This window comes from Phyllostomus hastatus, unplaced genomic scaffold (assembly GCF_019186645.2).
Source record: "Phyllostomus hastatus isolate PE091 unplaced genomic scaffold, TTU_PhHast_1.1 phas_contig_34, whole genome shotgun sequence".
Lineage (NCBI taxonomy): Eukaryota > Metazoa > Chordata > Mammalia > Chiroptera > Phyllostomidae > Phyllostomus > Phyllostomus hastatus.
Window position 1 is genome coordinate 47,249,380 of NW_025333857.1, and position 26,220 is coordinate 47,275,599.

Consider the following 26,220-nt stretch of genomic DNA (forward strand, 5'->3'; position numbering starts at 1 on the left):
TTACAAACTACTCGTACGTGTTGCTGGCTGGGAAAACAGAACCAGAGGGTAAGGTTTCCTCTCCTTCTTTGTTCCATTGAAAACTTAGGAAACTGGCAAATCCTGGCCTCTATGGCTGTAGTTAATAATTTTTAAACATATTCCTCTCCTACCTGCAATTTCCTTTGGTCAGAAACTCCATCTGACTATAAAAAAGGAGGACAAACAATACAATGGAGAAAAAAAAAGCTATATTCAATTCCTGTAGTTAATACAGATCTGGGACAAAAATGATAGATGGGTTTGATCAAAACCAGATTCCCCGACTGGATAAAAATAAAATCATACACAATCACTGTGTGTGTGTGTGTGTGTGTGTGTGTGTGTGTGTGTGTGTGTAGATTCTAAGATGGCCTCCAAGATTCCCACCTCTGGTATAGTATCTGTGTAATATGTATGAGTAGGACTATAAATACAGTAAATTTTATTCCCATGAGTAGGTTAATCACATGACCTAAATTATAGAAATCCCGTCACCTCTGTGAAGGGATTTTCAGATGTAATTAAAATTCCAAGTTGGTTTGAGTTAATTACAAAGGGGAGATTATCCTGGATAGGAATGACTTAATAAATAAAGCTCTTAAGAGGAACAGAGCCCTTCCCAAAGAGATTCTCCAACAAACCTGCAAACCACACTGCCATGTTGTGAGAAGGCACATTAAGGGGGCCATGTGGGAGAGACCTGGTGGCACTCTAGGAGCTGAGAGTGATCACGAGACAGCTAAGAAATGGGGGATCCTCAGTCCTACCATCACAAGCATCACATTATACCAACAACCAGTGAATGTGGGAAAAAGGACAGCAAGTCTCCGATGAAATCACAGCGACCCTTTGCCCCTGTCAGGTAAGATTGTGAACAGACAGCCCTACAGCTAACCCGTACCAGGACTCCTGATCCATGGGAACTGTGAGATAACAGATCTGTGTGAGAAGCTACTCAAACTGTGGTAATTTTAACACAATAAAAAACTAACACATTATATGTGTGTATATTAAAAACTGTTGTACCACCTTCAAAGGAAACTTTCTTCTCCAGAATTTTAGCATATTAATTTGATGAAAAGTAAATGAAGACACCTTATAGCAATATAGCAGCTTTTTAAAATCTCAATCTTCTAATAGCTAACTTCGTGCCATGAACTGAACTGGGCTTTCAGATCTTTACATACTGCAAGTCAGGGTTGACTGACTTACAGCCATACATCTCAAGTACTAGAGCCATAATTTAAAGCCAAGCCTATTGCCTCTAAGGTTCACACTGAGCCCACTAAATAAATCACCTTGTAGTTTTAAGAATTTTGAAAGTAACATTCTTCTTTATAATGTAGTTGGATTAGTAACTAACAACTCTTCTACAAGGCCTAGTTAAAGCTTTATTAACTATTTTAAAATATATTTGTTTCCTTTTAAATTGTTTCTGACATAAATTTCTACTACTGCCCTAATCTTCCCTCAATTAAAATTACTGACTACATCTGAAAATTGATACAATTCTATTTTTCACTAACATGGCAACTGCTGAACATTACACAGACATGGCAACTTCAGCCTTCCCTCAGAATGCAACTAAAACTCAAAAATTCATACCAAGAGAACATCCCTGAGATGGGATTAAACCTGCAACTTACATACTTCTCATTTTTTAAGTTATTTACATATACTTGTATGACTAATCCACCAGAATAACTGAGAAAAGCAATGTTTCACAAAACTAAAGTTATATAAAACAATTTCACCAATACATTATTATTTTAGGAAATCTTTTGTTTACTGTGTCCTTTCCCTATCTTGGTAACCATAATGTAACCAAGAATTTAACCTTTTGTCTTGGAGAGTGTAGTAATTATTATCATTTACTGTGCTAAAAATAACATAGTTCTTAGGTCCAGATACTGTGCCAGAACTTGCTTCCTCCAAAATAGCGTCTGATCACAGCTTCCTTCTTCATTCATTTACATTTTTCTCACAGAGGTGAGGCACAAGACATGCAAGTACATGACATTTAGGCCAGTGTTAAATAATGTGCTTTCTATAAAATAAATTGTTCAAAGGCCTAAATAGCCTTCTCCAAAGAGCTATATTACTCTCCAGAAAAAGAAGGAAAAAAGTTCATCTTTGATTGCTATAATAACCAGCCAGTCAGCAGCACTCAAATCACAGCCTAACAGAAGGGAAAAACAAAAGATGAGGAGCCAGGTGCTCAGTGTTGACTCCAAGTCCCTTATACTTTAGGCCTAAGTCTGTATACCCCAAATCAAAGAGGTCAAACCCAAATTACCTAAAATTCCAAATGGCCTTATTGCTTTCCTGATGGCAAATGTTAATCATCTGGGAAGTAATCAGGTAGGTTTTATTAACAATTTAAAGTTTGAAATAATCAATAATCTTTCCTCTGATAAATTCAGGTTACACCCCCAAATACTGGAAATCCCATATGTAAAATATGTTCATCATAGCACATTAGTAGCCACAATTTAGAACTAGAAGTAACCTAAATGTTTAGCAAATAGGTATTTGCTAAGTCAAATGATGGTATCCATGCTTGGCGAACTATTACGCATCCTTAAATCACTGAAGGACTGATACCACCTACGAGGAGAAGATCATTACAGTCCAGCACTGGGTCAATCATTTTTAAAAACAAACTACCATCCCCATTCTTGAGTTAAGGGGCCATGGTCTTTCTGAAAGCAGAGCAGAGCCAGGTTGGCGAATGCAGGTTATAGGCTCCACATCCCAAAATGAATGGGAAGGGGAGAAGGGGGGCACATGCAGCTAAGCAGGTCTCTAACCACTACATATATTAAGAAGGTGGACATAAAGATTAAGAAAAATAAGAGTTACATGTTCTTTTAATAAATTGGTTCTTTCCTTTCCTTTCACAATCCAGATTTGCCTTCATAAAGACTATTTTCCCCTCAAAGAAGTTTATTTAAAATCATTTTACTTAGCCTGGTAACCTCTTAATAGATTGCTCTAAAATATCTCTTCTAGATTTAGCTCTAAGAATTACATGGATTTGGAAAACATCCAGATCAAATGAATACAAAAATTACTTGTGTGCATATTTGAAAAGATGAAGTATGACTGAGCTCGCTGATTCTTATTAAATAAAGAGCATAATTCAAATATTTACTGCATGTCTACCATGTTCTACATGTTGTGAATACAATGGAAAAAAAAAAGAAATAGTCATTGCCCTCTGTTCAGTCTAGTGAGGCAATTCAACTGGAACTAAAAACAAAGACAATAAGGCCCCCTAACAGACGGGATTAGAGGTAACATGTTCAAATAGAGGGGAGAAGGTAAAGTTTTAAATACTTAAAAAAGGAACATGAAAAGATATGGGGGGGGGCAGATAAAGAGCTACTGTCTTCATCTATTTGCTTAGATTCCTCACTGGTTACTTTAGTACACAGAGTTCAAATATTTGCCTGATCTCCTCCAGATATTCACAATGACACATTAGGAATTTAACATGGGCTGAATGAACCAGGGTTCAAATGTGTTTACAATCTGTACATTCTCAAATAAAGCAAGCCATGAGTTAACCAAGTAGAACAGAAGTGAATATACAGAAGAGATTAATAGGAAAGCAACCAGAAAACCAGTAACTATATATATAAAAGCAGACACTACACGACAATCAATGGACTAATCAATCTTTCCAACAAAACATTACAAAATGGTGGCAGCCTAAACAAAACTGGGGCAGCACAAACAGAAATAGATGGAAAGACTGGAAGTAGAAGATAATCTTGACCAATAATCTTCCCATGCTAATGAACCACTTTGGAGATTTTTATCTAAGGATTTTTTTATACTCATGCCTGCCACTCATAGCCTTGAAAAAAAGTAAAAAATGAGCACACATAAAATGTAAATAAAAGCCTTATCCAAAGCTGTTGGCAGAGAGACAACAGAACTGCACTCTACATTGTGATGCTAACAGCCTCAGTTACATCTACCTGTGTCATCCTCTGCCCACCCTCTATCAAAAATCAGGCTGCTCTAGTAAATTCCCAATGTTTACTCAGATTAACACTTGCCAACTTAATTTAGCTATAAAAATAGAAGTGGGTATATAAACTTCCATAAGTGCAGAAACACAAACTACCTTCTAGAATCACAAAAGACATCAAAAGTGGAGCAACCACAAAAATCACTTAAATCCAATTCCCACATTTTACAGATGAGGATCTGAGGCCCACAGGACTAGTCTGTGGCAAAACTGATTCAATAAAGCTTCTAAAAGGCTGTAAATTCTTAGAAGTAAGTATTACAGAAAATATAGAAATCAACTTAAAATTGAACCCCTATAGTAGACAGAGTTAAGGTTTAACAGGTTTTCAAAAAGTGGAATATATTATGCCATTAAATTTATAAACCAGCAAACACTGGCAAAAGGGGTACATGAAGTGATAAAATTCCCACCTGAAAATCGTTACCCATTTCATCTTTTGATTAAAAGTACGTTCCAGCTTCACTGCAACCGATCTGATACCTATACTTGTTCTTGCACTGTTATTTCCTAAGTCCAATTTCTATTAGACCATATTTTCCAAAACCTAGAACAACTTTTACCGTGACTCCAACTGTCCCTAGATCCTTGTTTTGATTTCCTAAAAACTGTGAATGGATTTTTTAAAAAGTTAAGCGTAGTTACCAGCTGCTTGCTATTTAAAGGAGTCCTGTGGTAAATGTATTAACCATACTGCAATCAAGGCCAAATAGGATATTAAAAAAACACTATACTTAAATTTTCGCCCATTGAGTGCATCCCGTTAAGAGAAAAACGCAAATCACACGATGCTCTAAGTATTTGTGTTTCCATTTACAATGGAAGAATTAGCATACCCAACTTTTACTGAATAACAATATACACCATTTTTGAAGCACAAAGTGAGGTCCCCAACAAGTCCTACACACGGAAATGAAAACTTTTGCACTTAATTTTAAAAACTCCCGGTTCAAAACCAACCTCTCTCATTCTTCAGCCCTGAAAGGAAAAACTTTCATTCCCTGAGAACAAAACTCAGCCTGTCCAGAAACCCGTGGCGGCAGGAGGCGAGAAAGGACCCTTCCAACTGGTTCCGCGTTCTCCTGGGTGACATCACTTCACCTGCGCCTCGGCAAAAAGGGAGGGAGCCAGAAAGCGAGGCCATCTGCCAGGCGGCAGCCGGCGGGCACTCCCGCTGGCTGTGCCCGCTCCTTCTCACTACCTCCCGTGAAACAAAGAGCGCTGGGAGGCCGGGCCGCACCCCACCGAACACCGGACAACCACACCTTTGGCGGACCTCCGAGTGCGCCCCGCAGCCTCCCAAGGGCCTGCGGCTCGGCCAGTCCTGCCCTAGCGCGGGAACCAACGGCCACCGCTCCCAGTACCTTCCAGGAAAGGCTCCGCCCTGCGGGATGGCTCCCGCAGCTCCTTGCTGGCACGTCGCCTCCTATTGTGACCACTTGCCCAGCCAGCAGCCAGCTCGCCAGATCCCTCGTCCCCGGGCTTCTTCACCCCCGGAACCAGGGCTCCGACTGAGGCGCTGTCACGACGCTTCCTTCCTCCTGGTACCATCACACGGGCAGCGCCCGTAAACAAGGGCTGTACCCCAGAGTTGACACAGTCGGCTAGCGCCTCGGGGGCTCCATACTCTCCGCCCCCGCGCCCTAACCGCCTGGGCCGCCGCCCCGCCCAGCACCACTGCACGAGGGACCCCGCCCCAGTGCACCCCGCCACTGTGCCGGAGGACCGGGCTCACTGCGCGCCGGCGCAGTACTCTCCGCTGCGCGCGCAGGCGACGCCCTTTGCCATCAGGCAGCGTGATGAGCCAGCACGCGGCCCTCCCACCTCTTGGTTCTGGCCCGCCCCGGCCCTGCCCCCTTGGCTGAACAAACCTAGCGAGCCCAACGCTAGACTGACAGACGCTCGGCCTCTTCCCCCCACAGCCGGGCTTCACGCAGAGCCCCCTTTGTTACCACCCCCGCAGGGTAGGGGGCAGGGCGGGGCTGAGCACGTCCAGGCCTCGGACTTACACTAGTTCTCCTCTCCCAATTCCCAGATTTGTTCCCTAAATTGTTGCTCTGATCCGGGCCTCCCACTTCCAAAATTCATCAGTTAAACAGTAACTGACCTCACTCAAATGCATAATAGGAATTCATGTGGCCTGAGGGATTTTTATTGATGTAGAAGCAAGGTGTCTCACAATAGAGCAAGGAAGTTCGAACTCAACTTGTCCAACTGTAAAGTTTGATTTAAAATGTGACAATCAGACCGTGGTGAAGATGGGAAATGAGACAGGTACGAAGACCAAGCCAGCTTGGTGACCTTACCGTGTTCAAGATCTAAAAAACAGGAAGTAAAACCTTCCATAAAAAGCACAATAAAACAAGATAGTTATGTGGTATCGGAGAAAAGATGGGCAGTCAAGAGAACATCATGAAAGAAGTGCACTTCAAGCAGATGGGAACGTGGTATCTCCACGTCTAACATCTGAAGACATATTTTACAATGGTCCAATGGGGGGTGGGGGGAGGGGGGAGGTTCTAGTTCTTTCGGTGTTCAACCAGTCCCGTGCCTGGGTTAGGCCTCAGCTGCTTCCCGTACAAAATTAGGGACCCAGACTAAAATGATGTTCCAGGCAGGACCCTCTGAACCTCCATATATGAATAACACTATATGGTAATTATTTGTATACATCTGTCTCCCATATTAGACTCAGCACTAGGATGCTGTTCTGACTCTGGTAACCCAAGGTCCAAACCTACAGCCTGAAACACAACAGCAGGTGCTTAGCAACTGATGCATCACAGTTCCAGCAGTAACATCACAGGCTTTTACAATTCCTGGACAAAGAAAAGCTAGAATGAGATAAAGGCCCCTATGAACACAAGCCCTCCCCCAGCTCCAACCACCATTACTGAGTCCAGTTACATAGTTGATTCCTCCCCCAAAGCTCTCTCTGCCAGTCTAACAAAGCAGCCAATTTGAAGATGATTATATCCGATTTTTTACATTTTTATTTTCCACTTCATTGTACATAGTCATACATCTCAGCCACATCTTTAGATGCAGCCAGTGCAACCCATTTCTAACATCTGAATTCCTCACAACTCCCCTTCTACTCCTGTGGTTTGACCTAGAATTATAGCTCTTCCAGCAGAATCTCAGCTACACAAACTTCCTTACACAATACGACCCTGAAACAGTTTTTCTTATATACTTGGATGTGGGCTATGTGATGAGAGGAAAAGGGAAAAACTGGCAAAGGGGAGAGAAATGACCACTTGGTAGTTGTTTGATCATAAGAGTCAGATTCCTAAGGGCTGAATCTCAGCAGCAAAAATTTATTACAGTCCTCCAGGGTTCCTAACCCTTCGGTTTATCTGAATACCCCTTTGTGAGACATTCTCCTTGAAACACCTTCTCAAATGGTTAAGAGCTTAGTTAGCTACCTGGGCACTAAGGGCTTAGCCCAAGAAGTATGCCTAGATGTAAGCAAGGCTCTCTCCTCCTAAGGTTAGATAGTTTGAAATTTGTACTTCAATTTCTTCTCTAAATGATTCTCTTAACAAAAAAAATCTGGTACCCTGCTTATAAACACTCAATTACAAGCTTTAAGGTGGGCCCATTATACCAAAGCAAGTTGCTCAACTCCACCTATAATTGTATTTGGTGTCTGATGGAAAAAAAAAAAAGGGAAGCCTTGTTAGAGAGGTGTCAGATCAAACTTTCCACAATGATGGAAATGTATGATATCTGCACCATTCAAAGGTGACCACGAGCTACATATAGCTACTGAGCACCTGAAATAGGGCTAGTGCAACTAATGAACTGACCAGGATCATTTTAAAGAGCCACACGTGGCTAGGGGACAGCATAGCACTTGTAGGAATAGTTGCTTGTGAAAAGAACTTCCTGAGAATCTTGACTCCAAGACTGCCCTTTAACATTGGTTTTTACAACAGAAGTGAACTGTGAATGACTACTAAAAATACTTCTTCCTAGAGCCCAGCTTAGCTCTTTAATCCCAATATGCCAAGGTTGTGGGTTTAATCCTCGGTTAAGGCACATATAAGAACGAACTAAAGAATGAATAAATAAGTGGAGCAACAACAAAAAACTTCTTCCTGAGGTACCACCCCAAGTCATTTAAGTTCTCTCCTAAAATAAAAATACAGGTATCCCCTACTTTTTGAAAGCCACTTTATACCACTTCGCTTTTACGAAAGCGAACCTCCATGAGTGCTTGTTTTCACTGACCACAAGGAATCTGAAGAGGATTTAGCCAAGACAAGGTTCAACATTTGTTTTGCTGTAAGCCATTAAAGAAGCAGCGTGCAGCCCTGGCTGGTGTAGCTCAGTGGATTGAGCTTGGGCCTGCAAACCAAAGGGTTGCTGGTTCGATTCCCAGTCAGGGCACATGCCCGGGTTGTGGGCCAGGTCCCCAGTAGGGGATGTGCAAGACACAGCCATACATTGATGTTCCTCTCCCTCTCTCCTTTCCTTACCCTGAAAAGAAAGAAAAAAAAAAAAAGAAAAAGATAAAAGAAAAGAAAAAAAAGAAAAGAAAGGAGCAGTGTGCACTTGAGCAGTAAGGGTGGCACCAGTAAGCTCCTTGCCCAGCAGCTACACTCAGCAGCAAGCTGCCACTGCTCTGAATGGTATCTGTGGGCATCTGTGCTTCATCTCAACTAATTTTATGCAACCATTAGCAAGAAGTGTGCTAAGGTAATTGCTTCTTCACTGTATTTTGACTTACAAAAGGTTTCATAGCAAAGCTTTACTTTAAAATAGTGGAGGAAACATGTACACTAATATACTGCTTACCAAAAAGGAAAATACTGAAGTTCTTTCAGATGTGCCTACCTACACTGGTGTCCTACCATTCCTTTTCAAGTTTTTATTTACTTATTTTTAGAGAGGAGGGAAGGGAGTGAGAAGGAGAGGGAAACATCCACGTGCGAGAGATACCTCAGTCAGTTGCCTCTCACACACTCCCAACTGGGGACCTGGCCCACAACACAGGCATGTGCCTTGACTGGGAATTATACCAGCAACCTTTTGGTTCGCAGGCCAATGCTCCATCCACTTAGCCATACCAGCCAGGCCTGTCCTACCATTCTCATACGTGTCAATAACAGCTTAGATTTTGATTGGGCTGCAATGGATCTAGAGATAAATTCAGGATGCTGAATCTTAAATCTATGAGCAAGATGCATCCTTATATTGTCTGAACCACTCATTTTTTCCATAATGCTTCAGTTTTCTGTAGAAGTCTTGCACATATCTGTTCTTAGGTTTATTTTAGATTTTATATATAATTATTACTTTTAATAGTTTACCTTAATTCTTCTGAATTTCCTATGCATACAATCCTGTTGGCAGAAAATAATGACTGCTCAGTTTCTTTCTTTCCAACACATTTTCCCTTTTTTTTTGGTCTTGATTTACTTCACTGGCTAGGACCTCTGATACAGTGCTAGACAGATACAGTGAAAACAGGTATTTCTTATTTCAAAACTGGAAAACTTTCAGTGATGCTCCCCTCCCCCCCTCCCTTCACCCCTCTCCCTCTCTCATGCACCTTTTTCCCTCTGCTTCCTCTAGGCATATCCTTTCTTTCTAAGTTCCAAGGGCCCTTTCTTTTGCCCCTGTAACTTCTTTCCTGAGCCCACACAGCCCAGCTGACCCACTTCTATCTCTGTGACTTTGTAAATACACTTTTGCTTGTACTTGAAAAAAAAAATGGAAAACTTTCAACATTTCACATTTCACTATGTTTGCAGTAGGTTTTTTTGTAGATATCTCTAGCAAGTTAAGGGAGTTCTCTTTTATTTCTACTTTGTTAAAAGTTTATCATAAAATGGACATTTAATTTTCTCAATTTTTTTTGTATCCATGAGGCAATTATGGTTTTTCTGTTAATGTATGAATTACATTGATTGGTTTTTGGATGTTAATTTCACATTCCTAATAACACCATGTCTCACTGTATTACCCTTTTTATGTATTATTGGATTTGGTTTGTCAATATTTTGTTTAGAATTTTTACATCTGTATTCTTGAGTGAGATGAGCTGTTATTTTACATTTTTGTAATGTCTTTGTAAACTTTTGTTACAAAGATTTTGCTAGCCTCAGAAAATGAAATCAGAGAGTGTTCTTTCTTTTTCTATTCTTTAGAGAAATTTCTGTAAGATTGGTGTTAAGCTTTCTTGAAACATTTGGTAGAATTTGCTGGTTAGTCAACTGAACTTGGAATCAAATTTTCTTAGTAGTTATAGATTTCTTTTCCTCATTCTGAAAGTCACAATCTGCTTCTAGTAAACTACCTCACAATCTTGTCAACTTGAAGGACACTACTGTTGGAAACACACTGTCAAATACACTTTTCTCCCCCTCACCCAAGGACATTTTTTCACTGCTTTTAGAGAGAGAGGAAGGGAGAGAAAGAAACATCTACCTGAAAGAGAAACATTGGTTGGTTGCCTTCCTCACATGCCTGGACCAGGGAATGGACCCATAACCTTCTAGTTATGGGATGATGCTCCAACCAACTGAGTCACACAGACCATGGCTCAAATACACTTTATAAATGACAATTACAAACAGATTTTACATAATAGTAGCCTGCCAAACACTAAATATAAAATTTGGTTTTGTGCTCAATTTTGCATTTGTAGACATCAAAAAACATTTAGATAATAGTTATCTGAAGAACCTGTATACAAAATAGATTACTATGGAGGCCATAGGCTCTCTTGTCCCTCTATACACTTTTATCATGACACTTTACAGTATTTATTAAATGTCTACATCCCCCTATTAAACTGTAATAAGTTGTCCTCTGGGGCAGGCCCCATTTTTCCTTGTTTGTCTGATGTCCATATTGGGAAACTCTTGGCTAATAGAGAATTAATAAAAAAGGAAGAAGGGACCACTTAGTTTAATAGGTTAAAAGGCATGATTGAAGAGCTGCAGATAAAGAATCTCTTGTCCAGATGCTGAAGAACCATGTGCATGATGGAAAAAACCATACCAGGAAAAGAAAAGCTACATACTTTGGGGCCATGCTCTGCCAAAGACGGTGTTGGCCTTCCTGCTGCAAGTCTGCAACCCCTATAATGAGGCAGGTTCCCACTGTTAACACTGTCAGAAGCAGAGTCGTGCTGCCCTCATATCCACTGCCGAGTCTCCTGACTGTAACCTCATTCCAACCCCAGCCACTGCTACTGAGTTAGTAGCCTCTACTCTGTGTTCTAAAATAGCATTAATCACCCTCCCTTGCAAATACGTATTTACTTGACCCTTTTGCTCATTATACAGTAAACTCCTTGAAGCTATAGACTCAATCTCACTGATTCTGGCAAATGGCAAGAGCACAATAAATAGTTTAATTAATGAAATGTAAATATTCCACAGCAGTGTTATTTCTAATGTTTTTCTCAATAGGTAAATTCACAAGAAGGCATGGGGCACGGAAACAGAGTGGGTAGTAAAAGAGAGGAACAAGGAGACAAAAAATAAATTTCAAAATTTCCTGTCTGCTCACCCTCCTCCCCTAAACTTCCCCTCCTTCCATCAAAACCAGCTAAAAGGACCTAATAAGATGAAGCTACTCAGAGGAAAGGTGTACTGGCCTAGCACTAATCAGTCTATGCCTTATCTGCAAGCATGACAAGATCTGATGTGATGTAAAACAAGCAGCATAAATACTTTCACCCATGTTATCCTATCAGAATGAAATGGTTAATTATCAGCAACTACCAATGGTAGGTGCAAAAGTGCACCCCAACCCAAACCCACTGAAAACCTCCTATAATAAACCCATACAGGCTTTGGGATGGGAGTGGTCAGACCCACAGTGCGGGTGACAGATGCCAGGCATTGACTGCACCATGGCAGAGGGAATAATGGAGGAAGAGCTCTTAAGGAAGCAAAGGTGGGAAGAAGCTAAAGCAGACCCAGGGTGACCAGTCATCAGCCATGAAGGAGTTCAAGAGGGATGAGCGAATAAACCTGAGTACCTAGGATCAACTGAGTTAGAAATAGAAAAATAAGAGACCTACACCAAACCGGAAATGGGGTGGTGATGGTGCAAATAAAGCACACACTGCACTCCACAGTATACACCATCTCTGGAGCAGCGTAAATGGGAAGGAGCTGACTTTGAGGCATGATCTGCCTTAACAGGTACTTTTGAAGCACAGATCTCAAAGTCTCCTTGTTTATTTTGTTCTGGTGAAAAAGACACATCTTAGGAGAAATTCTAGTTGGTATGACTCTCACTCTGATTGCTCCAGCAGCTTAATCTCAGAGCAAATCACACTTTGACAGTATAGTTTCACAAAGTACACTGAAGAGCCACAGGCAAAGAGGGAACTAAAGGAAAATATGATCTGAAAAGTCAGTGAAGATGGGCTTTACTTATTATGTAAGGGCTTCAAGAAAATAATTGATGGTATAAACACTGATTAAGAAACAGCCTGGCTGGCGTAGCTCAGTCGATTGAGCGCGGGCTGCGAACCAAAGTGTCGCAGGTTCGATTCCCAGTCAGGGTACATACCTGGGTTGCAGGCCGTGACCCCCAGCAACTGCACATTGATGTTTCTCTATCTCCCTCCCTTCCCTCTCTAAAAATAAATAAGTAAAATTAAAAAAAAAAAGAAAGAAACAGAAAAATATAGACAGCTAGCCCCTTCACTTTGGGCAGAACAATGAAAAAATACTGCTGAAAAAGGACATGGGAATGAGAGGAAGTCTTAAAATAGATACACTAGATGACTTCAAAATAAAAACTCCGTGCAAAGGACACAATCAACAGAAGGAAGGGCAACCTATGGAATGAGAGAAAATATTTACAAGTCCTATGTCTAATAAGGGGTTAATATCCTAAATATATAAAGAATTCCTACAATTGGACAACCAAAAATAAAAAAATAAAACCTGATTTTGAAGAGGGCAAAGCAGGCCCGGCAGAGCAGCTCTGTTGGTTAGAGAGTCATCCTGACACACTAAGGTTGTAGGACTGATCCCTGGTCAGGGCACATGCAAGAGTCAACCAAAGTAATCCAGTCAAGATGAGACCATAGGTGAACACAATTTGCTTCCTCATACAACTGCAGAAAAAATTTCAACTAGACCTCAAAACAAGTAACACCCAGAACCATCAGAAAATCAAGCTCTATGGAAGTCTGACAAATAAGGATTTAAAGAAGCTATATTCATCCAGACAGGTGGGAGGGGTAGACATGGAGATGGGCAGAGAGGCATGGAGAAGCCGAAGAACAGGCGATTCCACATTCATGTGTGGTGGATAAAAATCGAGACATTTCTCCAAAGATACATAAACAGACAAAAAAAAACACATGAAAAGACTCTCAACATTACTAATGAGTAGGGGAATGCAAATCAAAACCATAATGAGATAATAACCTTGAATCCATTAAGATGGCTACTGTTAAAAAAAAATGTCAAGGATGTGGAAAGACTAGAATCCTTGTGCACTTGTGGGAATATAAATGGTACAGCTGCTATAGAAAACAGTACAGTGGTTCCTCAAAACATTAAGAACACAACTGATATTATAGCAATTCCTCTTTTGGGTATACACCACAAAGAATTAAAAGCAGAGCCTCAAAGAGATATTTGTATATCCATGTTCCTAGCAGCATTACTCATGATAGCCAGGAGATTGAAAAAGAGCCTAAGTTCATGAATAAATGTGTAAACAAAATATGTTGTAAACATACAAAGGCATATTCTCCAGCCACAAAAAGGAAGAAGATTCTAAAGGGAAGTGGGTGCTGGGAGGAGGGAGGCAAGGGGGGTGGGGATGGGGACACCTGCAACAGTGTCAACAATAAATTTAACAAGGAAGGACTTTCTGACACATCCTACAACATGGATGGACCTTGACAACATGATGCTAAGTGAAATGAGCCAGTCACAAGAAAACAAATACTGTATGACTCCACTTATAAGAGGTACATAGAGCACTCAATTCCATACAAACAGAAAGTAGAATGGTAGTTGCCAGTGGCTGGGAAGAGAGAAAAACGAAGAGTTATTGTCTAAAGGATATAGAGTTTACAATTTATAAGAAAAAAGCGTTCTGGAGATTGATTAGACAGCAATGTTGATATACTCAATACTACTGAACTGTAGATTTAAAAAATAGTTAAGAAATCCTGACTGGTGTGGCTCAGTGGACTGCATGCCAGCCTGCAATCCCAAAGGTCACAGGTTCAGGTCCCGATCAGGGCACATGCCAGGGTTGTGAGCCAGGTTCCCAAATGGGGGCCTGCAACAGGCAACCAATCAATACATCTCTTGCATATTGGTGTTTCATGAGCTTTTATCCTCAGGACTAGAAAATTACTGGAAGCGCTGTGAAGGTGCAGAGGCTGTAGGAACTTACAAAACAGGACATGCCAGACCACTATGATTCTGTACCCAAAGATAACATCGAAAGGAGCTGCAGCCTATACAAGACCAACGGAAACATCCTGCTCTACAGACATCTAATCAAAGCTTAAAGCCCCCACTCCTTAGGGCTGGTGCACCTAACCCTTTCTCTCTCTTGGGAAAGTAAAATAAAAACTTTACTCTCTGCACTTTCTGCCATTTGTGAATTCTTTCACAGCCTGCATCACCTACCACCCTGACACTTCCCATGACCAGCAGAATAAAATATAAAGTTCTTTCCTCAAGCTTACCAAGATCCACATGATTTGGCCTGTGCCTGCCTCTTCTCATACCACTTGCACCCTCATCCACCTTGCTTGTGCACATCAGCCTTCTTTCTGTTTGCACAATCTTTCTAGTGTTAGGGACTTTGCACAGCTGTTTCCTCTCCCTAAAATGTGTTCATTTCTATCATTCATATCTTAGCCTAACTGCCACTATCCTAAAGACCTTCTCCAAAACCTAGTCTAGAGGAGCCAACTCCCCAATTACTTGCACAACACTTGTGAGTATCTGATTATTTACTGGTTTACATATACAGTTCCTTTTCTGCCTCTTCCACAAAAAAATAAGCACCAAAATCAAGATCTTCCCTGTCAGTCTTTTCGCCACTGTGTCGGGATGACTCAACAGTGACTGGCACATAATAGGCACTTAATAAATATTTGCTGAATGAATAAATGGGTAAGGGTTTTTTTTGTAAATGATCTAAAGCTTCACAATTAAAGACATTAAATAAATTATCATGGAGCCTTACGATAGAGCACTATGCAGCCACTGTACCTGACGTTTCAGGTAGATAAAGAGCGCAGATTATATTTTCCAAGATGGCCATAGTAAGTTCTCCTGCCTTTCAGTCTTTTTTTAACATTATGCTGACATTCCTGCCCAGTGGTAGGACTGATGTTCCCTCCTCTTAAATCTGGCAGGGTTACGATGCTTTGTGACTTCTGAAGCTAGGTCATAAAAGGCCATACAGCATCTGCCTGATACTCTTGGGGTTAAGCCACCATGCTGTGAGAAGTCCAAGCTACACAGAAGTGGCTCAGGCTGAACCCCAGTTGAAATCCCAGCACCCACCATCAAACATGTGAGTAAATACTTCAAGATGACTCCATCCTCAGGCACCATTTGACAGCAACTGAATGAGAGACTCCATACAAGAGCCACCTAGCTGAGCACAGAAAACCCCAAACCATGAAAGATACTAAATGCTTTTCACCACTGAGTTTTAGGGTAACTAATTACAGTCAAAATTAGCACAATTTAGTTTTATTTTAACCATGCAGAGGACACAGAGGAAAAAATGAAGGAAAAATGTTATGTTAAGAGTAATTGTCTACTGAAAAATGGTGAGTATGCTTAGGACATACTCTGTATGCATCTCCCAAATTTCCATAATGGACACATATAACTATATAATTGGGAACGTGGTGAGATTTAATGTATTTTTAAACACAAGTGGCAAGAACAATCAAAGATCCTTAGCTGAGTCTTTTAAATGACATGGAAGATTTAGGAATGGCCAATAAGCATATAAAAAGATGCTCACTATCATCAGTCATTAAAGAAATGCAAATCAAAACCACAATGAGATGCCACTTAACACTCACTACAATGGCTATAATTTGAAAAACAATAAAAAATGTTGGCAAGATGTGGAGAACCTGAAACCCTCATGCATTTTCTGGAATGCAAAATGGTGCAAACCACTTTGGAGAAAAGTTTGGCAGTTCTCCAAACATTAAATAAAAATCTACTGTGTGACCAACCAAACAAAAAACATGCATGTAAATATTCATAGCAGCATTATTCATAATAAACAAAACAGGAAAACAAATATCCATCAACTAATGAATAAACAAAATGTGTTAGATCCATATAATGAAATATTTTTTACCCATAAATAGGAATGGAGTACTGATTAATGCTACAACATAGATGAGCCTTGAAATAATCATGCAAGAGAAGCCAGTCACTAACGGGCCACATATTGCATGATTCCATTTATATGAAATGTGCAAAATAGGCAAATCTGTAAAGATAGAAAGATTAGTGATTACCAGGAGCAAGGTGGGGGTAGGGATTAGTTAAAATTAGGCAACTTTTAAGAAAAATCGCCTTTTATTCCCCAATCTGAGAAATGGGCCATTCCTGAAAGTTAAGTGAGAATAATAAGCATAACATCAATGTGTGTTTGGACAATGTGTTCAGAATAGCTAAAGATTTATTTTTACCTGACTTGTATCAGGGATAGAAGATCTGGTGTAGCTGAGGTAGGAGACAGTCAGGAAGGAGGAAACTCCGGAGGTGCCACAGGGCTAAGGTAAAGGACAATGATACAGAACAGAGACCCTGTTCTAAGATCGGTTATTCCTGCTTTCTGGAAAGGCACTGAATCATGGTGATTCATGAATGCATCTGCGCAGAACATGCTACATGACCTCTGCTTCATTATAACAACATTATAATAAATTAACATTGTGCGACCCCCTTCTCCAGTAGCCAATCAAGGAAAATGATGGGAGACCACATGCACAGTAGCTTTAAAGTAATGCAACTACTTGTACATGCGCAATAAAAGCCCGCCAAAAGTAGCCAGGAAATATCTGCCCTATAAGAATAGAATCCCTCCAGCCCTGGAGGTCAATCTCTCTGCTTCGAGTTGGCCTGCTCCCATGTTCTGTGGAGTGTACTATCCTTAATAAATCTGCTCTCTCTTTCTGCTATAAACTCTGTGTGTTCGGTTCAATTCTTTGTCCACAATCACCAAGAACCTGCTTACCTGTGCCCACCTGTGACACAGCCCCAGCACTGTAGGGTGACTCCTGAATAAGTCATTTCTTCCACAGGGGACTGAATTAGCTGTGCTCTACAATCCCTTCAATTCTGGGAGGGAGAGTGGGAGGAAGGGAGTGGGGCAGAGGGGGAGAAGAACAGAGGGGAAGAAAGAAAGAAAAGGAGAAAGAAAACATACACACATCCAAACTGTATATATCAGGCAGCAGATTCATTTTTATTTTTGCAAAATCAATATCAATTTGTTATACAAAGAAATGTCAGACCCATGGACAAGGACAATGGGGTGGGGATTGTCTCTGGGAGCGGGAATTGGACAGGGCAGGAGAGAGCAAGGGGCAGGGATGGGGACAACTGTAACTGAACAACAATTAAAAAAGAAAAAGACCAGCCACCGGGATATAAATACAGTATAGGAAATGGAGTAGCCAAAAACTTATGCGAGTGACCCATGGACATGAACAATGGTGGGGGGATTGCCTGAGGGAGTGGGGGTTGCTGGGTGGAGAGGGGCAAGGGGGGAAAATCAGGACAACTGTATCAATAAAATATAATTTAAAAAAAGGTCAGAAGGTGTTTTCAACATGCTATCCACCACTCTACTCCCCAGAATGATGCTTGATGATCCTATTTAAAGCAATCGGTACCATCCTGGTGGTCCTCATCCCATTTATTATGCTCTACTTTTCTTCAATCCACTGGGTTTATTATAACAGACTGCATGATTTCCTATTGCATTTATTTTATTGTCTGCCTCCCCCAGTTATACTGTATACTCATGAAAACAACAGTAATTTTTGTTTAGTATCGTGAAACATCATCTAAGTGCTTAGACACGTAGCTGCCAATCAAATATAAGTTTTAAGATTTTATTTTTAATTTATTTTTAGATAGAGAGGAAGGAAGGGAGAAAGAGAGGGAGAGAAACATTGGTGTGTGAGAGATACACTGATTGCTTGCCTCTCGCACACCCCCAACTGGGGACCTGACCCAAAACCCAGGCATGTGCCCTGACTGGGAGTTGAACCAGCGAGGCTTCTGGTTCACAGGCCAGCACTCAATCCACGAGCCACACCAGCCAGGGCCAGTAAATATTCTTTACTGACTGAATCAGTTAAATAAATTATAAATGTAGTCAAGAGATCCTAACCCATCCTCTCCATTTCCCAGGTATACACATGGTGGGCAAAACAGAGGAGAGTATCACTGAAAGTTCTTTGATCTGTTGATTAAGTGACAAAATCCCTTAAACTTCTTTTCCCTCTCCCTATGTATTTCAGAAAAAAATCCCACCTCCTAAAAGCACAAAATCAGTCATACAAAGATTCAGAAATTAGAGGAAAAGCTTTTTAAAGTAAAAAGTATCTGAGGTAGAAAGAAATCTCATCTCCAGACTCTAAACCAGATGAAAGAATTTGGCTTTTCCACCATAAATAAATGGAGAGAGACATATTACACTTAGTAGGGAAAAGAAAGCTTCACCTCCAAATATTGTAATATTAGTGACCTAAAGTGATTTTGCCTTTTCCCTCTGGTCTCTTATTTTTAAAAGTTTATTTCTAAAATATGTTGTATACAGAAGTATGTAGCCAACTATAGTGGTTTACTTTTATTATAACAGAAGTTAAAAGTTAAACCCATGCCTACCATAAAAAAACCCCCAGCAACTCTGGAATGCTAAAAACATATTCTCTTTGTAAACAGAATGTAATCTGTCTGAGCAAAGCTCACAAAGATAGAGAGACCAACACAGAACAAAGAAAGCTATTTGGAAAATCCCAGTATCAACCAACTTCTTGACTGAGCTCCAACAGGATGGGGGAGGAAGACCTTGATTAAAACAGCAGAGAAAAAGATGACTTGGACTGATGTGCCTGGGAAACTACCAAAGGAGTGCTACATTCCTGCATACAAGATACAGGAAATGGGAGGGAAGTCACCAGAAACTGATGGTGGAAAAGACTAAATTTAGGCCCATCCAACACTGGCAGCCAGATGTTTCAAACACCAAACCCATGTTAGCATCTACAGAAAGGGCTAGGCCACCCAGGGTACTGATGAGTATTGGAAAGCCCCCAAAGACCAAGTTTCTTAGAGATAAAAAGAACAGAAGCAAAACACCAAAATGAAACAAAACCACCAAGAGTTTGGACCTGATTTAAACTAACAGGCCCAAAGCAGGGTGGTGGTTTTTAGTTTCTTTGTTTGTCTTGTGCATGAATTAGACAGCTTCCATCCTCAATCCTCAACATTTTAACTGGGCTTTGGAAACAGCCAAAAAAAAAAAAAAAAAAAAAAAGTAAACATGAGAAGAAATCATAATCTAACTTGATCAACTATAAAAATGAACCAAATTGAAATGTCTAAGATATTTCAAATTGGAAACAGACACATTCTGAGAAAGGTATCAGCTTTGGGAGCACTTGTTTGTACGTTAAGATAATACATTCAGGCCGTGGGAAAAAAAAAGAGGAAGTATGGTGTGTTGGGGACAGGGATGGGGTAAGAAACGGAGAGTCTGCCAAGAGTCCAGCCCGTGTCCTAGGAATTACCAAGTTTTCTGCAGCACTTTAATCACCTGACACACAAACCATCAAGGCCCTCTGCACCTCAACACTGTGTCCCCACGCCATACTCTCCTGGCCCTAAGTAGCTCCAGCAATATAAGGGCAGCATGCATTTTCACCATGATAAACATCAACACGGACCTCACCTTGTCACTGTCATCATGACAAATGTGGTCGTGATGGATGGACTGGCACTGAAAAGAAGCACCAACACTACCTACAAGAGAAAGGGAGGAAAAGTTAAGATGCAATAATTCCTTACATTTAAACTGCTTTCCCTATTACAAGTGCTTTTAAACCCATTATTCCCATCTAATCCTCAACAATAAATACTAGGAAGTAGGCAGGAAAGATTATTCTCATGTAGTTTAATCTAAAACAAGGCAAAACACAGAGAGGCTGGCTTGCACAAGGTGGCAGTCAGTGAAATGGCAAGTCTACAACTAGAACTGTGTTACTCAAACCCCTAATTTGCCCCTTTCTACAATACTGAGTGGTTAGCTTTCAAAGTCAGTCCACTTAAATAAGCACAACAGCCTTCAATAAGGCAAACTTCTTTTTAGGAAAAAACTATACTCCTTTTTAGACTATACATACACTGAGGAAAAAACAATGACCTTATAAATTCTCATCATATAAATAACAATATGTAATCACATGATTATAGATTTTTATTACTTTAAAAGTATACATTTTTGGTGTAACAAAAAAGTATACATTTTTTATATACCCAACCATTTGTTAATTTGAGGAACTATCTCTAATAACTACTCTATAACAGTGACATTTGTAACCAATAGGAAAACAAATGATTATTCAATGACTGGAACTGATTAATCATTTGAAAAAAGTTTTCATTCTTCACATCATACAGAAAAAAATGGTAACTCAAAGATCTACTGTCTTACTGACAAGTTACAGCTGCTGTCCTGTACCCTTCTGAATAAAGTGGTCCCAAGTGAAACCTCTGGTGCTTTCACCAGTCTGAAACCAGTTTTAAAAGAAAATGCAAACTTAAAAAAACCCTTTTATTGTATTTGTTTCAAAAATGTAGGCTCTCAAAAATAATCTTGGAGTAAGAAAAACTTGAAAGAAGAAATTAAAACTAGAAGCCATATGGGTAAGGTCAGCACGCATTACTGTGGACCAAAACCTCTTCTTATTTGTGAGAATTTGACCTTGGGTTAATCTCTGTTAACCTGATTAGGACAGCATGCCACCTGTTACTTGGCAGTGTTGCTTATGATAGAAATGACCACATTAGGAAATTATGTCTTTACTGGAAGGAAGTAGACACTGTAGAAAACCATGTTTCTTAGCTTCTCTAAGAAACATGGTTTCTTAGTTCATGGTTCCATGAGTGTGGTGACATGTAATTAGGTATGTCCCTTGCAGAGAATCCTAAAAACTATGCCTATCCACTATCCAATGTGAGTACCATCTCTTTGAACCTGAGCTATGAGAAGAGTATTTCAGAAAGTATGAACTGTTCCACAGACTGTCAAGGATTCCCACTGTCTTCCCAACAATGTATAGTTTCTGTCCTATACCCTTATGAATAAGGTGGTGCCGAGTGAAACCTATGGTATTTTTACCAGTCTGAATTTGTAAATGTTTAGATGAACCTAAGGATATCCCATTAACATCCCTGTAGACATCACATTGACAAATACGTATTTTGTAAAATTTATGATGCCATAAATTCAGATATCCAAATATTCCGTATGCCATTGAGAAAAAATGCTACAAACTAAAAGTTGACACCTTTTTTCTTAATATTAAAAATTTTATACTTACTGAAATTACTTTTTTAGAGTTGTTTAAAGGTTCATTTTTATCATGTATTACTCTTACACATTCATAAAAAGAAAATGATACAACAATTAAATTGGCAATAGCAGAGAAATGAGAACATTATTTTTAAAACTGCAAAGGAAAAAGCTCCTTACTAGATAGGCTTACCAGTTCATTTCTTTAAATAATACAGATACAATAATCCCAGCGACAGAGATTGTTCCTAACCTACCCAGTATAAATTGCTATCTCCCAACTTACTTTACATGAGATTGATTATAAAATACAAAGAAAAATTAATCTCAAACACAGGAATAAAAATACTAAATAAAACTGCAGCATAAAGTATACATATAGCATAGTGACAGCATACATAATAAAGTGCTAACATAATCTACTCATGTTTACCTGAAGTAAATCTGATTCCTTAACCTAAGTCAATAAAAGAAAATTTATCAACAAAGTACAATATTAGAGGAAAAAATTTTTTAAAGTTTGATCACATCAAGAGATGCTGAAAAAACATTTGTTAATATTTATTATCAATTTCTATTTCTCAGAAGTAACCTTTTTAGTAAGCTTAACTAAATTTTGCTACTGGATAACAATTCTGTGAAAAATGAGGTGGCAGGAGTGGTAGGGTGTGGAGGAGGTACAAGTGCCAAAATGGTGCAATTATGGATAAGAATAATAAAAACCATGGAGTTCTGGTATGAATTAACATTATTAAACATATCCCAGCCCTTGCTAGTGTGGTTCAGTGGATTGAGTGCTAGTCTGTGAACCAAAGTGTCACTGGTTTGATTCCTAGTCAGGACACATGTCTGGGTTGTAGACAAATCCCCAGTAGTGGGCACGAGAGAGGCAACCACACATTGATGCTTCTCTCTCTTTCTCCCTCCCTTCCCCTCTGTATAAAAATAAATAAATAAAATCTTTTTTAAAAACCTAAAAAAAATTCCACAAACATGATTTGGGAAAAATAATATATAATAATATCCTCCAATATTACAATCTTCTGGGATAGTAGAATGACAAATCAAATCACAGTATAAGTTACTATATCAAAAATATGCCTGTGTTTCAAGGAGGCATTAGTAAAAATTATACTTTCAGTCTATTAATCCAGTGTAACATAATACTAAAGTTACACTAGTGAAAAGAACCCAAAGAATTGATGACTATGTATATGTATTAGATACCTACAAAGAGGTACCAAAACAAACATTTTATTCTTACACAAAACCCTTGTATTTAACCTATCATGTCATGTGTTTTTTTATTGGACATAGTTTAAGAAAGATGAAACTGTGCTGGAAACAGTTCACATAATACTATCAAGTAATGACTGTGGTGGAGAACATTACTTGGGACCATCACCAAAAACTTAAAACTCCATGAAAGCTGGAAAAATGAAGGTTAACATATATTATTTAGCAACTTAAAAACCTCTTCTGAAAGAAGAGTATTAAAAATAAATGAAAAGATATCCACATACAAAAAAAAAATGAACCTAGACACTGACCTTAAAGCTCTCACAAGAATTAATTCAAAATAGATCATAGACCTAAGTGTAAAACGCAAAACTACACAACTTCTAAAAGTTGTGTTCACTTTGCAAGATAACAGAAAAATCTAAGTGACCTTGGGTTTGACAATGAGCTTGTAAATTTTTTTCATTTATTGTTTAGAGAGAAAGAGAGAGAGGAGAGAGAGAGGGGCACATCGATTTATTGTTCCACTTATTTTATGCATTCATTGGTTGCTTCTTGCATGTGCCCTGACCAGAGATTGAACCTGTAACCTTGGTGTACTGGGATGATGCTCTAACTAACTGAGCTACCCAGCCAGGGCCGACAATGAGTTTTTAGATGCAACACCAAAAGCATGATCCATAAAAGAAAAAAACTGGTAAGATAGACTTCATTAAAATTTAAAACATCTGCTCTGTGAAAGACACTCTTAAGAAAATGAAAAGACAAAGCCACAAATCAATCGAAAATATCTGCAAAATGTATATCTGATAAAAGACTGGTATCTGAAAACATTCAAAGAACTCTTGAAGCCCAACAGAAGAAAACATACAACCCAATGTAAGAATGAGCAGGGTTTCTCCTTGACCTTTTGCCCTGAATATCAAAACTCACTCCTTTGCCATTAAGGAAAAAGGGCCTTTTGCAGAAGCATCCTACAAGTGAATGAATGCACACAAGCACCAGCCTCCCTCCCCAGTGGTCCCTGCCCCATAAGAAAAAGGATGTAAACAGCTCAAATTGAACTTCTGAAGAATGAAATACAGATTTTAAGGCAGCTTTGGGTAAGCTAATCAAAGAATGAAGTACTCAGCAACAAAAGAAACCTTCTGTAATAGAACAAAGGGGCCAATTTTTGAAACCTGAAAGAATCTAAGAGAGAACAGCCAAACATATTATATTAAACGACAGTGTTCACTAGTGTTCAGATTTTTTTCAAATACATTTTGTAAAGTTACTATTCCTGCTGAAGAACCTAATTCTGCACTCAAAGCATAAAGTTCATGTCTGAATCCTCTCCCCATGATAAATGTTGCCTGGTAGGTGCCCAGGGGCAAAAGTGGCAGTGTGCTTCCATGCAGACAAGGCCTGTTCTTCCACCTGGTGACCCATTCAATGGCCTGTTCACACCAGCACTACAGTTCTCACTCTATGTTCTTAACCTGGGACATGGAAATAAAACTGTATCTTTTATTTTCATTAACTTGAAACTGAAATGTAAAAATTCTCTATTATGAATACAGCAACAAACCACATTAGTATTACATCATTTACATTTATCACTACCATGAATTTACAGTATTAGGCCCACTGCTACAATGTTTTATTTAATGCATTAATAAAGATGCAAATATATTTTTATCATTCCAGTATAATTGGTTTTCCTTTGTACTCTCATGTATTTTACTTTAAGCAATTAAAAATGCTCTCCTGGAAAAGGACCTATAAATTTCTTTTTTTTTTAATTTTTTTTTAATCATTGTTCAAATAGTTTTCTCCTTTTTACTCCCAATCCAGTCCCCCCTCCCACCCTCCCCACTTCCCTCCCATTACCACCCTCCCCTTAGTTTATGACCATGTGTCCTTTAAGTTTGTTCCTGTGAACCCTTCCCACTGTCCCCTTAAATTCCCTCTTCTCCCCCCTCCAGGACCTATAAATTTCATCTGAGTACCAAAGGAGTCCATGATACCCACCAAAAACGGTTATAAACCCACTAGCAGGCAGAAGATGCTGGGACCAAAGGAACAAACTACATCAGAAGCATTTTAAGGAAAAAGACAATGTTCTGGGAAGAGTCAGAAAAATTTGTGAAATTGAGGCAAGAGAAAAGAAGTGAGGACAACAAAGTCAGAATATAGAGTCCAAAGCTTAAAACGAAGGAACACAAAGAGGTCACATGTGAAACAGAGCAATTGCCAAGAATATCAGCTAGTGCTTTGTGTCTACAAGGGTAAAACAGTGATGTAAAGCAGAGACACTATTTGTCATGTACCCAGAGACAATCGCACTGTGAAATCCCATAGTCAAAGTCAATCCTGAACCCAGGATTGTTCTTGATCTACTGGCATGTTCTTGATCTAGTGGCATTTGACCCAGTTGACTCCACTCTTCTTGAAGCTCTTTTTTCCCCCCGTGGCCTCAGGGAAATTCCCACACCACTGACTGCAACTCCTCAATCCCATTTACTGGATTTCCCTTACATCCGGGACTTCTAAAAGCTGTTAGGTCCCAAGGATCAAGCCTCAGACTTCTTTTTTCTATCTATATTTACTCCTTTAGTGATCCCAATTAGTTTCATGGCTGATGACTCCGAAATACCTATCTCTAAGTCTGACTCCCCCACCTCCACCGCCAAAGAAATCCCTATTTCTATATACTGCCATCTGATCAGTAACACTTAGCTATCTAACCAGAATGCTAAATATAACATGTCCAGAATTGAGCTTTGATCTCCTCCAAACCTACCCCTCCTCCAGTTTCAGTAAATGGCAGAACTATTCACCAGCTCCTCTTGCCAAAACCCTTGGTATCATCCTCAACTCCTCTCTTTCACTTACATTCCCCATTTGATGAGTTAGCAAACCCTGTTAGCCTCACTTTCAAAATATGCCTGAAATACAAGTACTTAGCATCACCTCCACTGCAAAGCCTGAACTAATGCAACAGTTTCCTAACTGGTATCCTTAGTTCTACTCCTTCCCTGTAAATTTTCCCTAGTTCCCCTCTTCCCCGAGTCTGTTCTCCACACTGTAGCATGAATGACCCTTTTGAAGGTTCAGATGGATCATGTCACTCCTCTGAAATCCTGGTTTCTTCTCTCGCTCAAAATAAAATCCAAAGTCCTTACACCTTGATCTATAAGGCCTCATGTGACCTGGCTATCTTAGACCTTTCTGATCATAACCCCTGACACTTCTTTCCTAAAAGGAAACTAAAACACAGTTAACACACTCGGAGCAAATTATCATGCCAGTATGTAATAAATTTAAAGCACTGCCAAAAAATACTCCTTAACAGTTCTTTG

At 39.6% G+C, this 26,220-nt stretch overlaps 1 protein-coding gene across 6 annotated transcripts in view; it reads right to left on the bottom strand.

The window, feature by feature from the left end:
- RNF38 (ring finger protein 38) overlaps positions 1–26,220 on the bottom strand; it is a 120,474-nt gene that overhangs the window by 44,877 nt on the left and 49,377 nt on the right. For 2 of the 6 annotated variants that reach the window (XM_045840303.1, XM_045840302.1), the window contains exon 2: positions 20,015–20,085. In XM_045840303.1, coding sequence (XP_045696259.1) covers positions 20,015–20,085 — 71 coding nt within the window. Of the gene's footprint in view, positions 1–5,424; positions 5,793–20,014; positions 20,086–26,220 lie in introns of those variants that run through there. The other 4 variants (XM_045840304.1, XM_045840305.1, XM_045840307.1 and 1 more) reach the window with 2 other exon arrangements.